Here is a 17523-nt window from a genome sequence, read left to right as displayed (position 1 = left end):
TCTGAATCTCTAATGACTCCCTGCCATCCCTGGAAAAAGCCTGATTAATTTAGGAATGTCGGCCGCATTGGAGAGTGATTAATTCCTCCTGGATTCAACCATTTAAACGAACAAGGCAGAGGGGAGAAAGGAAAACAGGGAGCCCAAAATATGGATGCATAATTAATACATTTGGATCATTTAATTAGCCACCCAAACAGAGGGAACGCGCAGCTACATTGTGTCACTGCTTTGTTCAAGTAATAGGCCACAGTTAGTTCGCTCTTACAGAAAGGCGAATATAATGAGCCCCCCTGTTGATATGGGGAATATTGGACCATCTCTCAGGCTAGTAAATATGGGGAGACAGTTTGAACAAATGATTACTTGTTTCTTTGATGTCTCATGTGTCTGACTAAGCAGAGATAGAGGAGAAAACAAGACATTTCTAGGGTTTTAGTGCCTAACGATATCCTGAAAAGCAATCTTTCACACTTGAAAGAATCAAGGATTTTTTGAGATCTAAAACAAATGTCTATCTTTTCTTTTTCAGAATGATGTGAAGATCACTTGAGGAGAACAAGACCCCACTTGAGCTGATCTTTTCTCTGGACAATCCTGCTACTTGTTGACACACAATCCTGTTTGTCTGAGCTCAATACTTTTCAGAGCCACGTGGGGATGGGAACGTGCTTGTATAAAGGATGGACTTACTGCGGCCTCACTAAAGGTCACGGTCCTCTAAAGGTCATGTCATGGCCCCTGGCACTGTGGCTATTGACTCTAATCTCTGTGAATCAAAAGATGACTCTAGGACAGACTATGAACACCTTCCAATCAGAGAGGAGGGAGTGGTCGCTGAACCACTTGACTGTGCATCAGTCTACTGGGGCTTTGTACATTGGAGCTGTCAATCGAATTTACAAGTTGTCTTCTAATCTAACCCTCCTGGTGTCTCACGATACAGGACCAGAGTATGACAACAAAGCATGTTATCCTCCACTAATTGTCCAGCCCTGTTCTGAGCCTTTGGCCTCCACTGACAATGTTAACAAATTGTTGCTTATCGACTACTCTCACAACCGGCTGCTGGCCTGTGGCAGCCTCTACCAGGGCGTCTGTAAGCTGATGAGGCTGGATGATTTGTTCATCCTTGTGGAGCCCACGCATAAGAAAGAGCACTACCTGTCCAGTGACAACCAGACTGGGACGATGTATGGAGTTGTTGTACCCTCTCAGGGTCAGGATGCGACTTTATACATCGGCACTGCCGTAGGCGGAAAACAGGACTATTTTCCAACTATCTCCAGCCGAAAGCTGCCTCGTGACCCAGAATCCTCCGCCATGCTGGACTATGAGCTTCACACTGATTTTGTTTCGTCTCTGATTAAAATCCCCTCAGACACACTGGCTCTTGTGCCACACTTTGACATCTACTACATCTATGGCTTTGCCAGCAGCAGCTTTGTCTACTTCATGACTGTCCAGCCGGAGACTCCAGAGAACGGGATGCCTGCAGGTGGCTCCCCTGGCGACCTCTTTTACACATCCCGCATCATCCGCCTGTGCAAAGGTGACAAGAAGTTCCACTCGTATGTGTCACTTCCTGTGGGGTGCATTCACAGAGGCGAGGAATACCGTCTGCTGCAGGCAGCTTACCTGTCCAAGGCCGGCAGGGTTCTGGCTAAGTCGCTCAACATTAGTGCTCAAGAGGATGTGCTCTTTGCTGTGTTCTCGAAAGGACAGAAGCAGTACCACGACCCTCCAGATCACTCTGCTCTCTGCATCTTCACCATCCAGGACATCAACACCCGCATTAAGGAGCGGCTGCAGTCCTGCTACCAAGGAGAAGGAAATCTGGAGTTGCACTGGCTGCTGGGAAAGGACGTGCAGTGCACCAAGGCGGTAGGTAGATTTTAGGGAGAAATGCTGCTTTGAACCTCACATATTTAGCGAAAGTATCACACAGTAGTGTGTAGCAGTGATATACTGGAGCTGTACTGAAAGTTAGACTTGCAAGTGTGATTGCAGCCTAAACAGCTGATAGATAGGCAGTCTGTGCTATGCTGAAGACACTATTCAGGTTTCAAGATCCCATGAGAGCAGAAGAGCTGGAGGAGATTATTTCCACAATGCTAATCAGAGGAATTCTGTATTGAGCTCTGATTTCATTCAGGGGTTTAGGCACCGACTCCCACCTCCTTCTCCTCCCCCTTCTCTCCCTCTCTTTCCCCATCTCCCTCCTTCTGCTCTTGTCGCTGTCAGCATTTTTTGAACCCTCTGAGACCTGTTCTTGATCTTGAGAAAAAAAGCCCTTTCTTGTGAATGTCCAAGTCTGTGCCTTTATAAAAGCTATAATTCTGCATAATGAGAGGCTTTCATGGAAGCAAGTTGAAAGTGAAGCGTGAAAACAATGATATTCATCGCATGCGGTAAATCACTCTTGTGGTTCCCAACATGTACTTTGATTAAACCATGTCATCAAACAAATGAGATGTAATGTTATCCATAACACCAACCGAAACGCAAAAAAAATCTCTCTCTCTGTATTCATATGCTGTATGTGTCTGTAATGTGTCTCATTGGATACTTTATTTCTCTGGTTACATAAATACTCAATCAAATCAAGCACCAGTTGGGCATGGTGATGCATTAGGTATGATTTCTGTGGTCAGTACAGTTTATATAAGTGTTCATACATGTAACAACATTGTATAGCCACAGCAGATCACCACTTGAAAAGCCCAAAACCTTTCCACACTGTCGATTCAGTGCTAAGAATGGCAGTTTCTTTTTCTGCTAGTTGCTGGGCAAATAAGACATAAAATTCCCAACGAATGATTGAGGCTTTAAATTGGCAGCTGGGTGCTTTAAGTGAAATGATAATTTTACTTAAAGTGTAAGAGGTGGGAACTCAGAGATTTTTACAGCTGACCCGTTGGGGAGTTCCTTTTTTAAGGCACAAAATATCAATCATTCAAATTAAGTATTTAATAACAAATGGGACATGCAATTAACTGCTAAAGAAGCCTGTCTTATTTTTTGCGTTTGATCTGGAATTGAACTCACTGTACCTGTATTTTGTAAATCGCATGTAAAACTAATCAAACCTATGAGCACTATTTGGGGATTGGGCTCACATGCTATTTTGCCAAATATAGTAAATCTGGCCCTTGGTCATTCAATTCTCAAGTTGATCCTTTTAAAGTTTCCTCTAGGTCCACTTTTCCTTCCTGATAAGGGAACAACACAATGAATTGCCACAAAGAAGGCCTAAAGTTAGGTGAATGCAATTGAAAATGGCTTCACTGGGCATTAAGACGTTCTCAACACCAAACAGAAAGACCTACAGTATTTAATTCAATAGCAATCCATCACACTACTGTTAGCATAACAACATTTAACCAAAAGGAAAAAAAGGCAACTCTGCTACTTTAATAAAATTTGATCATTAGCCTAATGTGTTTCAGAAACAGAGGATAAAAAATAGCTACTCTAAAAGGGTAGATTTATATATTAGGTGACAGGCAATTAGCAGAGGTTTGAGGTGCACGTTAGAAGATCAAGCAATCTAAAAATCTGAGAAAAAGACAAACTACACAGGGTCTCTGGTGCACACACTCCTGAGGTCAAATGCAAGTTTTTTTTCCAAGTGAAATACTGACCAGATATTGGAATCAGCATAAACGTCAGGGTTTCCTAAAACTTATGTGCTGTGTTAGATGCCATGGCAGTGCTCCAAAAGATGAGATAATTCATGTAAATCACAAAAGCCTGCCTAGTGGCACTACAAGAACAGTTAAACAATGACCGAAGTCCTGAAGACACACCATCTGGAAACTATAAACTAAACCAAAAGTATAAACCTAATAATAAGCCTGTATATTTCTTGTGCTAATCCATCTAGTGCAAGTTAAGAATCTTTACTGGATAAGTCACTGGCTGAGACCACATCCTCATTATTATTTGACAATGGTGGATGAAGAATCGTGAACTGATGGTGTGGTTTGGGGAAGGCCTGAGAGCGGACTGGCAGCAGCTCCTGAGCCAGGCAGATCCAGAAGTGAATGAAAAAAGGGGTTTGGGAAAATGAGAACGACACGTTTTAGTGAAGGAGGCCTACACAGACAAAGGACCAGAAGGGGAGTGTAGGAGCTGTGGTCCTGCTTCTAAAATTCAGATAAATTATCTTCATGTAAACTTTAACCTGGTGGTACTAGATTTGGGTGCAATTTCACAAATGTGTGCATCGAGTTTTAAATGTCACTTCATTCAATCATCAATCGCAAGTGTCACAACAGCAAGAGCAAAAGCAAAAGCATCAACTAAATTATAAAGATTAATCCCCAGAAGACCACAAAATCTGATGGAAGTCCAACAGTTGATGATTAAATTCAAACCAAAATGGTCAAAAAAGTGACCAAAGCAATTCTGCTTTTGGTACAACTACTAAATCCAGTATTAATTTACAGCATATATGTGTATGTGTCCCTTTTAGTGTACAGATAGGCATGTCATTAAAAATTCAGCAGCAGAATTTCAGATTGACTAATTGGCAATATGTGCAACACTTTTGTGGGTCCAGAGGGAATCTTGAAAATGAGAGATGGATCCTCTATTTCTTGTTTATAAGACTGGAGGTAAAGTCAATGAAGAGAAAGAACTGGGCAGCGGTGCGATATTAGATACATTTATGGTATGCTCACTTCATTGATCACATTCAGTTAAACTCAGGCACAAAGCCTGATAAAAGAAAAAGCTAATTTCAGGGTGAACGAATAATATATGCTTCAGAAATGGAGGATTTAAAACAACAATAAAAAAGCCCTAAAAGGGTAGATTTATATATTAAGTGACAGGCAATTAGCAAAAGTTTGAGGTGCATGTTAGAAGATGCAATAGGACTGCTAAGCATGCAGCTCTCTTTGATGCCTAATCAAAACCTAACATCTCTTGTGCTCTGTGATGTCAGATCAAGCGATCTAAAAATCACAGAAACAGGCGCAAAATACACGGCGTCTCTCGTGTTTGCCATCAGCAATTATTCTGCTCCGCAAATTTGCCCGCTCTGAGGCGTGTTCAGAAACCCGGCAGCACAAACCCTTTTGAAGTAATCATTTTTAACCCTGAAAATTGTGCGCTTAATGCATGTTAGGCTTACCATAAGTCACTCTGAGTTCTCCTCTTATATTCGCATGTGTCTACAGCAATTTCAGTCAGTTTCTGGCCCCCACTAGCTCTCCTCACCCTCTCTCATTACATCTACTTCCTCTCCTTATATCTGTCATACCCACTCCTCCTTCATTTCATTCTCACTGCTTTTCCATCCCTCCTCCTTTCACCTTTTCTCCGGTTCTCTTCCTCACTTCGTCTCAAAAACACACCTCTCTGCCATCATTATCTTAATCTTTTCTATATTTTCACCCGCACATCCTCCCTCTCTCCACGCAGCCTGTTCCCATTGATGATCACTTCTGCGGTCTGGATATAAACCAGCCCCTGGGGGGTTCCCAGCTGGTGTCAGGTCGGACAGTGTTCACTGAGAGCAGGGACAGGCTGACCTCTGTCACTTCCTACATCTACGGTGGACACAGTGTGGTCTTCCTGGGCACCAGGAGTGGACGACTTAAGAAGGTGAGTGCAGCTATACACTGACAGTCACTGACAAACATGAGAGGATTTTTATCTTGTTTTAAAAAGAATGAAATCTGCCATGCAACAACTGTATTGTTTGCGGTGAATTGGTAGATCTCAAGACATGGGAAAGATGAGAAGAGATTATGCATCTTTTGATGATTTACCAAGTTGTGTTTCTACACAAAACATATCTATGATTTCTTAAGGCTGCTCTGCCTCCTGTGATAATTGGCTCTTAGTTTGGTATCATGTGGTAACATGAAATACCATGTGAATGGCATGCCATGAAATTTTGTGTATTAACACTACATTTTGTTTTTGCTTCTGCATTTTTAAATGTATTTTTACATGATTAATTATGCCCTGTAACACTGAACTTACCGTCATGCTTAAAAAGTGCAAACATGACACAAAACATGCCCGTGGCATGCTCTTACAGTACAATCCCATGGCATCCTGTTGCTCTTCTATAAAACTTTTGGGTGAATGAATAAAACAAAGGAAATGGGTAACTGATTCTGCCTCCATCATTCAAAGGGACCGACAAAACGAGACACTTCAAAATTAAATGTGTTGTACAGTATTTCAGGACTTCCCTTTTATAAATATTGGTAATTTACATACTTTTTAGTCACAAATGCTGTGTGTCTATTCAGCTTATCTTTAAACTTTACTTTTTCAAGTTCTAACATGAAAAACTCAAAGCTCCAAGCTCAAGCCGGGACTACAACACTGTGACAGGAGGTTCATTTCTCCACCGTGCAATCAGATATTCTGAGCTTAACTATCTCAATCCCATATTTGGCAGCTTTTTTAAACAAGCTTAGTAGAACTGCATGGCATGATCTGATATCGAACATCATAATTGCTGCTGCTCCAGGACCATCACAGGAGCTGAGCAGTTATGTGTTTGAGATGTCATATCTTTGTAACTCAGGGAAAAAAAAAAAATGCTGCATGTTGCAGCCAGACTCCTTACAAGTTCTAGCAAGTGAGCTCACATTACCCCTATTTTATACTCCTCACACTGGCTCCCGGTCAATTTTAGAATGCTTTTTCTGTACTTATATACAGAGCACTAAATCGACTAGGTCCGGATCATTCATCTCAACATCTTATTAAACACACTACTGCTCGCAGTCTTCAGTCGCAGGATCAAAATTTATTAGTTCTTCCTACAAGATTGAAGACTAGCAGGGGCAGAGCCTTTCAGTCTGTTACACCTAGAGTCTACCACTCCAGCTACGTTTAGCTGACTCTGTGGACTCCTTCAAAAAGCATCTGAAAAGGCTTCTGTCTAACCAGGCCTTCTGCTGAGATTCTTTTTTCTTTCATTTATTACTTTTTAAATCCTGTAACATGGTGTCATACTGATAGCAATAGTTTTTTTTAAACAAGTTTTAAAAATGATTGCAATCATTTTGTTGTGCAGCGTTTTGTGACTTTATGTCAGTTAAAAGTGCTCTTCAAATAAAGCACTTGCATATTACTTACAATAAAAGACATTTGCCTTTAAGGGTTTCTGCCAGAAAAGCGTCTTAAGATATAGTTAACACTGTGCAAGGATATGTGTTAATGCAAACTATGATATTTAAACATAACCGATCAGTTTTAGCATCTAAACTTACCCAAACATTGATTGACAGTAACTTAATAGTCCACAAAGTCTAAAAATAATATCTCCACATTGGACACAAACCCCCACCGTCACATTTTTCTCTGCAGGAAGTGCTAAACTTCGGTATTTTGCCTGACTTGCAAAGCTGTGACTGGTCAGTTCAAGTGATGGATGGAGCAACGTTAACATTATAGCAAAGCAGATACTGTTATATCAGATACATCTGCTGACACGACAAATTTTTTATATGTAAAATTACCAAATTTATCAAAATCTCTGCGATATACGCCGCTGAAATACAGCACGTCTGGCAGCTTTTGTGTCTCACCCACGCTGATGAAATAATGATCCCTAATCCATTAACAGAAATTCATGCAATAATCTGTTCAATTAATGATCTAATTAGCATAACTGGTTTTGTTAAGTATATCATGGTTATTATGGTAGGAGGACATTACGCAGCTGAACAAAGGTACAGCAGGACCACATTTTGTGCTTCAGCCCTCAGACAGTCGCTCTTAGTCGAGAACAAATTGATGTAAATCTCCATCCATGACTACTTGAGCCAAAACTGAAGCGCACGTCTGTTCCTTCAGTTCCTTTGTGTTAAAGTAAAAGGACATTATGCAGCTGTAGTGGCTCTTGTTTAACAGTGCCCTGGTGGATTTTGGTTTGAATAGCTTTTAGCATTACAAATTACTTCGAGGACCACTTCACTGATTTAGAAAATTATTTTGCCCCGCTTAATAAGAATTTTTTCATGTTTCTAAACATAGTTAAATGTACCTAAGTGTTCATGTTGCTCTCTAAAACTTCAAAAACACGTGTGTGTTCTCTGCTTCAAACCTTAAAATATGATTTCCAGTTCTTTTCAATTCCAGGATTCAGCCTCATGGTTATAGTGCCTTGTATGAATGTCTTAAAATCTAATGTTAATTTTCTTTTACAGATAAGTTGGTGATATGAAACACTTTTTTCGTAAAAGGCAAAAGACACCAAATAAATTTTAAACCGACTAGTATTTCCTGTGCAAATCAGATGTATATTTTTTTTTAAATCATTCTGAGCTACTAACCTCAGTTGCTGTCAAAAAACTGCTAAAACACACATAACTGTTTCACATTTACGCTGGGTGACATGTTTCTTTATAACAGTGAACACAAGCTCTGTAGTTTATTTTGAGTCATTCAGCAAATATCATTCTGTTCCCTTATATAACACAGCAAATCTGCATCCGAACATAGCCTGCGACAAATTCTCTTTTTACACTTGTTTGAGTAGCACTGGCTTAACTATGGCTCCTAGCTATTTTAAGAACAGCCTTTTAAAGATTTAATTTTTTAGAAACAAGGTCAAAAGCCTTAGACAAACACAGTCCAGGGTCAAATGCTTTAACAGTCTGACTAAGTCACTGTGAATTTTGATATTTTCTTTGTAATCACCACAAATCTTTTTTTTTTTTTTTGTGCCGTCCACATAATCACAGAATCCCTGAGCAACCTTGGTACCAGCTGCCGTGCCAAAAATAAAATGCAGAACACGAGCTAACTGGCACCCCAGTTCACGCCTCTCACACATATCTGCCGTGCGCGTTAGCACTGGAAAGCCTAACAAGCGCTGGCAGGAAAACGACGTTGTACATGAGCACGACTTATTTCTCTACAGTGACAGTAAACACAACACATGGGCCAGCCAATAACTGTGCTACATAATTAGAGCTTAAAAAGATATTCATGGCTGAAGAACAGAGAGCCTCTGGTTGTAGAGTTCCTAGCTCTTCTACCAAACAGATACCAACAAAGAGACTCTCTCTGAAAAGGCCACAAGTGTACTTCGGGTGACTGTTTAAAAGGGGATGATAGTGCACACTTACAGACAGTCTTCATGTTTTTACACATTTCGGCACATTAGACAACTGACAGAGTCAATAAACGGTTAATAAACGGTGGCAAAGCTTGTTGTTTTATCTAATTGGCAGTCCAAAAACACAAAAATATAATCTGTTTATTTAATTTGAAAAAGACAACAATCTTCATATCTGAAACTGACTCAAAATAATCGACTGGATACCAAAAAAGTTTTTCTATTTATCATTCATTTATCATTTTAACTTTACGGTAGAGTAATGGACAAGCTTGTCAAATATTTGTTTTTAGAAAATATTTTTTTAAACTCTCAGGTGCAGGCCAAGTATACTAAGCCCTTCACAGTCTATTGCATGTGTAACTACCCATCAAGATAAGCCTAAAAGAAATTCAGCTGAACCTGCCCTGATGAGGCAGGTGGGGAGGCAAGCAAAGAAAAGCAATCAAACACAAATGCTCGCTAAATATGTTGCTGAATTGATTGACAAAAATCACACAAGTATGAACTACTCAATTCTTCAAGATTGATGTGTTTGTCCAGTCCTGCAGACCACGGGATGACCCCCTTCTGTGGAGTTCATAAAGTTGATTCAGCTCATTGTCCGTCATATTTTGTACTGTAGCAAGTTATTATAATCAAGTTCCTATAAAGCTCATTCTTCTGATCTAACTGAATTGACTTGTTGGGACTGCAGGCTCTGGTTCCTGCACAGTTGTAGAGCATGCAGCTGACTGAGGAAATGTGTGAGAGGACTGTTGTGACATTAGCCTGGGGGCCTCAGTCTTATGAGGAGCAATCTGTCTGACACACAACGCACACACACACACTGGTCCAGACTGGGGGCACAGATAGCATCACTGCAGCTCTTTCATTTGATGAGCCATCGGGGAAAAAGACAAGATAGGCTGACAGTGGAGGAGAGAGAGAAAGAGAAAACAGTCAGGCAATGTGAGACAAAGAAAGAAGGATGACCACTGGGGAAAAAGGAGAAGCAACAGATATGGAGGAAGAAAGGCAGGGATATTAAGTGGAAAAAAAACAAGGACAGATTAAGAATGAAGGGGAAGTAAGACTGGCGAAAAAATAAAAATAAAACACTGAGAGAAAGGGAGACTTTGTGTTTGTTCAGGAGGTAAGCATTAAGTTTTGGGTGAGCAGTAGTAATCCATTGTTACCTCTGTTAAGTGCAGCCTTTAAAGCCCTGATTTTGCCATTAAGCTGACAGAAGATGCAGGCATGATTCAGACTCCCAGGAGCCTCTAAGGAGCACAGGGTCACCTCTCCAATCCTATTCTATCACCCCCAAATGGACAGTCTCAGTGGAAATGGGGCATGACAATAAATACCATGAGTGGATCACTGCAGCAGCAGGGCCATAGCAAAGGTCAAGCCTGCCACAGAAAGGGTGTAACCAGGGTGAAAGGTCACCAGGATAACCATCTTAGTATCCAGGCTCCGTGCAGCATATGGATGCGCTCATCAATGTGTCTCGATTAGACTGCTCCTGTTCCAGCTATAATAGGACATTTCAATCATCATCTGCTACAGCTTTGTAGCCATAGGTGGTTGATTTTAGTGAAGTAATATGACCCTGTGGGTGACTCGAGGCTGAACACAAAATGGGGCTTTTACACTTAGCAGGATGTATGCTAATGAGGTGAATCCGGATAGAAGTGATTATCTCATCCTGATCCTTATTAAAATGTATTCTGGTCTCAAGGTATGAGGTACAGAAACAGTAGATGCAACTTTCAGTGGCACAAATACTGTCTCACACCAAGGTTCTAACAATTTCTGTGCAACAATGACGCACATTTATCCGAATTCAGTGGTTCTGTTTTGCTCATGTGATGCTCTGGAACAAATCTGAACAGCTTCACAAAGACTGTCCCTGAGCTTTCAGAAACAAAGAATCTCTTTAGTCTACACACAGTGATTTCATGTCTGTTTAAACAAACACTGAAAGAAACACTGAAAACTTATACGTGGGAAATGGAGAGAGTGGAGAAACGATTTAAAGTGCAAGCCTTAGGATGGACCGAATGAAATAAATGATTATCACCGATCGAATAACTAGTTTTATTGTGCCTTTCTTGGCAGTATGTTCTGAAATATTGCAAGTTAACAAGACACTTCTTTGTCAAGTCGTGAGGTGAAGGTGATCAATCCTTAACAGTGTTTCACACCCTCGATATGGTGAGGCCGAATTTTTACCACCAGGTTTCCATACATACATAGACCCCACAGTAATACAGAGAAAACCCCAACAATCAAACAACCCCCTATGATCAAGCACTTGGCGACAGTGGGAAGGAAAAACTCCCTTTAAGAAAGAAGAAACTCCCACTAGACCAATTGGGGGTGTGGGGAGTGTTAATTGTAATGTCTTTCTCTGTCATGAATGCACTTATCCTAAATGTGCCATGTGCATAAAGAAGATTTCTGAAAGGATAATCAACAAAACTAACATGACTTCCTTGTTTAAAGCATAATGTTAAATCGTAAATAGTCAAAAGTGGTGTTTTACCCTGGTAGAATCCTGTACAGTGATATTGTTACTTACAGGCATGTCTACTGTTATCAGTTAGGTTGATGAAATCATTAACTCGTCTCAGAAAAATAAAATGACTAAACAGCTTTAAGAAGATTAAATAATTGTTGGAGTAAAGAGGATACAAAGCTCACTGTAGGAGCCATTTTCGTGTTTGCGTGCCTCTAGTTGTCCCTTTTTGTGTTTGTAAGTGATTGCATTTAAGGCAGGAACATTTAATTAGGGTCGGGTGTTGTTGGTCGAAAGGACCAAACAGTTTGTGAACTGTGCTGTTGTGATTTATGTTTGATGATGTTGGACTCTAAGATGAACTGTGGAATGGCAAATGCAATCGATGGTGAACAATAAATGTTTAAGCTGACAAGATAAGCAACGCTGGAGTTATTGGACTTCCTCAATACCACAAATTTTCATTCATAACAGTGGAATTGCGTCAACTCCACCATCGAACACCTCAGTGGCTTCAAGCGTAGCCTCTACACGCAATGCAAGGGGTTAACAACATACATTCTGTTTATAGCTTTTTATAATTCTGCATCAGATTTTACCTACTGATAGCACCACCATAACGCCAGATGGCTGTAATATGTGTGATGAGGCTGCATCAGTAACCATGGACATTCTGTCCTCTACTCTGTGATATACACACAAGACATCTTTAAAACCTCATTATTACATAGTCCAGACTAAAAAGCAGCAGATTATGCTTCAGATCAGTCCCTGCTAGCATCAAGCTCTGGTAGTAGAAAGCACTGTCCTTGGTCCTGTGATCCAATCTTTACAGCTTGTGTAGTGCAGACTATGATAATTAAGCAAAAAGTATATTATGTATACTATACGTTCATGTAAAAAAGAACGTTTTGATAGGACTGTATGCAGTGGCAACTGAGTACACCCACACTGCTTCCATAGGAAAAAAGAGGGAATGTAGCAGCCAGGTGCTGCTAAACAGTTCAGTTCATTAGCTGATCATCAGCAAATGCGACCACCTCTGTAAAACCGAAAGGTTTTGCTAGTTTGCTTGTCTAAAGTGTTTGGGTGTGTCTTACCACAATGCCAAAATATTTCCAGAAGTGGATGTCCCAGCAAATTCAAGAACATGGCAGCAGGTTTAGGCTTCCAAAGTTTATCTTTATAATGACTGAGTGGACCAAACTGCAAGATATTGGCCCATAATGCATAACACTGTGTGGGGTAAAAAGCAAATACCAGTGTTGCAGTGATGATGATAAGGACAGGACCTGGGCACCTTGGAGTCACTGAGTCAACTATAAATGCCTCTGCATACCAAAGTGTTCTAAAGTCAGATGTGAGGTCAAGATGAATCAAGATGTTACAATGGTAAAGTCAATGTCCACTCTTCAGCTTAACTGAAATGGCTTTGCAGGGCCTACAGAGAGCTGTGCATATACAAATGCCAGTAAACCTCAATGAACTGAAGCCGCAGAATGGGACAAAATTCCTCTGCAACTATATAAAAGAGTGATAGAATTATACAGAACACCATTACTTCTGCTTATTCCTGCTAAAGGTGGACTACACAGAATCCTGTGAAAACTTTCCTTTTTTAATTACATATTTATCACTTGGTCAAAACATATAGGATAACACTTCTCTCGACCTTTTTGTACGAAAGACAGCCGGACTGTAAACTTTTGCCTCTTTGCTACCAAGTAACTAAGCAGGAAACACACTGCAGAATGACTTCATACCATTGCTTACCCTGTCGCAGCCTCAAACACATAACAAGTGATGAGTGGAATTGATTTTCTGAGGAAATGTTGCTGCTGAGCACATTAATACTCAGAAGGACTGTGCCATGGGACTAAGCCATACAGAGTGGAACTATGTGCTTTTCTGACAAAGTGAGCAAATTAAAAATATTGTGCAACTCAGTACGAGATGCTTCCAAGTTTCTTGTAAAATTTATCCTATGTAGTGCTTTTCTATGTTCAGGGAGAAATCAGCGAAGTCATCGCTGTCACTGAGAAAGTGCAGTAACATTTTATGATTAACTCGTTCGTGTGTGCCACAGGACTTTACCTTAGGTAGACAAGGCTGACAAGCATCACAAATTAGATCCCTGCAGCTGCCTCAGCCCTATTCTTGAGCAAGCCAGTGATGCCTTTACTATTCAATCACTGCAAGAAAACTGCCTCAGTGGTGGCAAATATAATTTGAAGGATGCATTTACGAGTGCAGTGTAGAACGAAATAAAAACAGACCGGCACATTACCTCAGCGGCTGCAGCTACTCAGCAGCAGTATTTCCCTAGAAATGGTTGAAAATGTTAAGCTCACGGCAAATAAAGCCTTAGTCAAATACTCTCATGTGCAAATAGTGGATTCATTACAGCTTATAGAGACAGTTGACTGGCTGAAGAAATTCTCGAGTGAATGGATAAATGACTTGAACTTTTCAAAGTCACGGTTGTAAGGGGGCTGAGAAAGGAAGATGTGGTGATTGAACTCATAAGAATGGGGAGGAGAGCAGGAAAAATAGATTTGTTTGAGGCTACTCTGAGAAGAATCTTCATCTTGCATTAAGAGCGCCGGACCTTAAGGGTAAAAATCTTTAGAGCGGATCACAATTCGATGTCTCGGTACAGCTAAAATAGTATTAAGAGAGGCAATTTGGTGATAACAGAGAAAAGTGTACATCGTTCTGCTGTTCCTTACTGGCTTTTATTTAGCAGCTATGTCTCTCTCCAACTCTTTGTCCTTTCTTCCTTTATATCTGTTCTTTCTCTTGTGCGGTCACACAAATGGAAACAGGACTGTGACTGCATTGCGGTCAGGAAAATGAAGACCATACGGGTGCAATGAATTGTTCCACTGTCCCCCTCCCACCGCTTTTGTTGATGGGCCATGGGAACCTGACAAACAATGGGAATGATTGGAGGGATGGGGGCTGCACGGAGGAGGACAGGAAACAGAGAACAGGAAACCATGTCCTCAAGGAGACAGAAAAGAAGTGAACATGCACAGACTGAGCGGAGACTGTGGTCAAGTTGTAGAAATTGTGGAATGAAAACCTGGAAGCTTGCCATGCAGCTGAAGGTTAACGCGAACTGAAAATTTGGCTGCTGGAACTGGAAGGCTTTTAACAATAAATCTCAAAAACACACATGCATTCACACACACACACACACACCCACACACACACACACACACACACACACACACACACACACACACACTTGAATGTCATGACCTCTTTTCCAACCCAGTTGGCAATCGCGTTTTAGGTATGCACTTGCCAACATACAGCGTATCTAGTGGCTGTGATCAATATGCTCCTCTTTGTGACTGCGGTTAGCATAATGGCTGAATGATTAGTCGTGTCCTGTAATACACATCTCCACCTCAGTGACACTCTTTGTGTTCATTAGCTGCTGCAGCTCGTCTCTTTAGCATTCACAGAGCCATGATGGATATGCGGGCTAATCAATGCACGCTCTCCTTGGCTGTCATCTACAATTGGACCATATGCCAGCCACTCAACCTTAAAGGTGGACAGTTGTCTGGCCCTTATGTCACTGCATGCCCTGTGTTACAATACGGAGTCAGCCAGGGAGCATCCACTGTGAGTTCTGTGCCAAAATCTGTCTTGTTTACACTCTGAATACATATACTTCGGATCTAAACTTGCGTGTATAATCAATCTGCTCCTGTTTTCAGAGTAATGGAAGATTTATGTGTGGTTTCCTTGCAAACGTTAGTCCTGATTATTACTTTTAATGGTTTTACATGAAAAACATTACATTTCATGAAACGTTTGCATGGAGGAGGATGAAATATTGATTTCTGGCATAATGTGACATAAAGACTAGAAAACAGTTTGTTTAAGAACAGCTATACCAGCCTTGCCATGTCTAGGTCAGAGTGCGTCAGACAACTGGTCTTCAGGGACAAACCTTGTCAGAGTGGCAGATTGGGAATGATTTACTGAACAGACTGCTCTTTGCCTCCTGGGTCATCATCCATATGTTTAGGTTAACTGGGCACAGCTTGGTTGGCCATATATGGACAAACTTTCTTTCTCAAGTTTGGCTGGTCAGTGCATAAACATAGGAATCATCTGCTTTACAATGTTTCTCCATTTTCAGGAGAAAACAGGTCATTTTAGACATTTATGGGTGTACTTCCTCTGCTTTAATATCGCTGCCTGAAATCAATCCCACATGTAAATACACACAGGAGAGACTTTTGACTGAGTGTATTACTCATAAGAGGTCTGGCAGCTTTACAGCGGAGCCAAAACGGCTCAAACCAAGCGACATCTTAGAAGTCTTTTTTTTGTTTTCTTTGGCTCTCACAGGATACGAGTGGAGCTCAGCATTTAAGATGCAAAGCCATCCACTAGAAAGCGAGGCTGTTTTCGTTAAGAGCCCATGGGCTCAGGTTGCATATCTGTTTGTAGAGGCCAAACTAAGCTGGGTTGTTTATAACCATCACAGGTTCTGCAAGGGAATTTCAGCAGCAGGAAGGATATTGCTGTTATTGGCTTAAATATTATTCATGGGTTAAATATATATCCTTGTCAGCTGTGAGAGGCTGGGATGAGAGAATGAAATGGGAGGCACGCTGAGGTCATACTGTATGAACATGTGGTATCAATGGCAAAACAGTACAGTTCTTCTGTTACATGACACAGACCACACAGGAAGTTCAACAAAAAGAGGTTTCCTAAGGTTTTTTGGAAAATGTGCAGTCCTTGGTATTGACTTTAAAGCAATACCCTAACTACTTTACCACAACCCTATTTAGACATGTGATCCATCCACGGTGGATCAAATCTACTATTAAACATGAAAAAAAGAGCAAAGCACAACCAAAAAGCATTTGAGGTGCTCTGAAATCTAGCACAATGCTGAAGTGTAACTGCACAGCCAATACCTGTTCACAGGGTCTGTCCCCAGAGACAAAAGCAACAGAAGTAAAAATGAAGTCAGTCTGAAATTAGCTGTTGTTCCCTCTATCCCATTAAAGACTAAAAATACCTATACATATACAGACTGCCTTGAGCTTCTGTAGCCTGTAACTGTCAAAATCGGTCAAATTAGCGAATGATGCTGGACTGGGCAGCAGATTGTGAAGGCAATTTTGTCTTTAAAATATTTAAACTGTTAACTCTTACTGTCCCCAACGAGAATGGTTACATGAGTTTTAGAAATTGTCTGAATTTTATGTGGGCTGTATTAAAAAATAGTTAATGGTTCACTACAAGTACTGCCCTATAAGTATTCTTATACTATGTATGTGTGTTCTGATTGTGTATTGATCAAACAAGTAATCATACACACAATTTAAAACTACCGATTTATCGAAAGCAGGCAACAGACGAGTACAAGTGTGTAATTTATTTTGTTTGCATGGCTGTGTGTGTAGGTATGTGTGCAAATGTGTGTGTAACATCCAAAAAACAGGCTCATTATAAAACCAATTAAACCCACCTTACTCTCATTATGAAGCTGTAGGGCTTAAGAAGAGATTGAGGACCTGTTGTACCCCCAGAGGGCTTCTCCCTGGTCAGGCCTGCTTGAGATGATAAAACCACTTTTAAATCCGCTGAAATCAAACACCACAAATCGGTCGTGATGGGTCAGTATTTTTTTCCGAGTTCATCCCTGTATCCCTGGCCCCTGGTCAACCTCATTATACACGGCTCGGTATCTGACCTCTAAACGGTTGTGCTGGGCTTTCTTAAACATTGTTTCACCGCAGAAATGTTCACATTCTCTGGTTTCTGTTTGTGCTGCTATTTATGAAAAGAAGAGTGTGGGAAAAATAATGTAAACTGGCTCCATTACTGTGTGGGATTTTGATACGGGAGAGGAGGAATAGGATAAGGAGGAGGAGGAGGAGGAATA

At 40.8% G+C, this 17523-nt stretch overlaps 1 protein-coding gene across 2 annotated transcripts in view; it reads left to right on the top strand.

The window, feature by feature from the left end:
* LOC100702838 (plexin-A2) overlaps positions 1–17523 on the top strand; it is a 77936-nt gene that overhangs the window by 11758 nt on the left and 48655 nt on the right. For both annotated transcript variants that reach the window (XM_013276603.3, XM_025907133.1), the window contains 2 exons: positions 533–1884; positions 5431–5613. In XM_013276603.3, coding sequence (XP_013132057.2) covers positions 661–1884; positions 5431–5613 — 1407 coding nt within the window. In that variant the 5' untranslated portion in view covers positions 533–660. The remainder of the gene's footprint in view (positions 1–532; positions 1885–5430; positions 5614–17523) is intronic.

Source organism: Oreochromis niloticus, linkage group LG5, assembly GCF_001858045.2.
Source record: "Oreochromis niloticus isolate F11D_XX linkage group LG5, O_niloticus_UMD_NMBU, whole genome shotgun sequence".
NCBI classification, from domain to species: Eukaryota; Metazoa; Chordata; class Actinopteri; order Cichliformes; family Cichlidae; genus Oreochromis; species Oreochromis niloticus.
The sequence above is the reverse complement of the archived record's forward strand: the minus strand, read 5'-3'. Positions and strand labels throughout refer to the sequence as shown.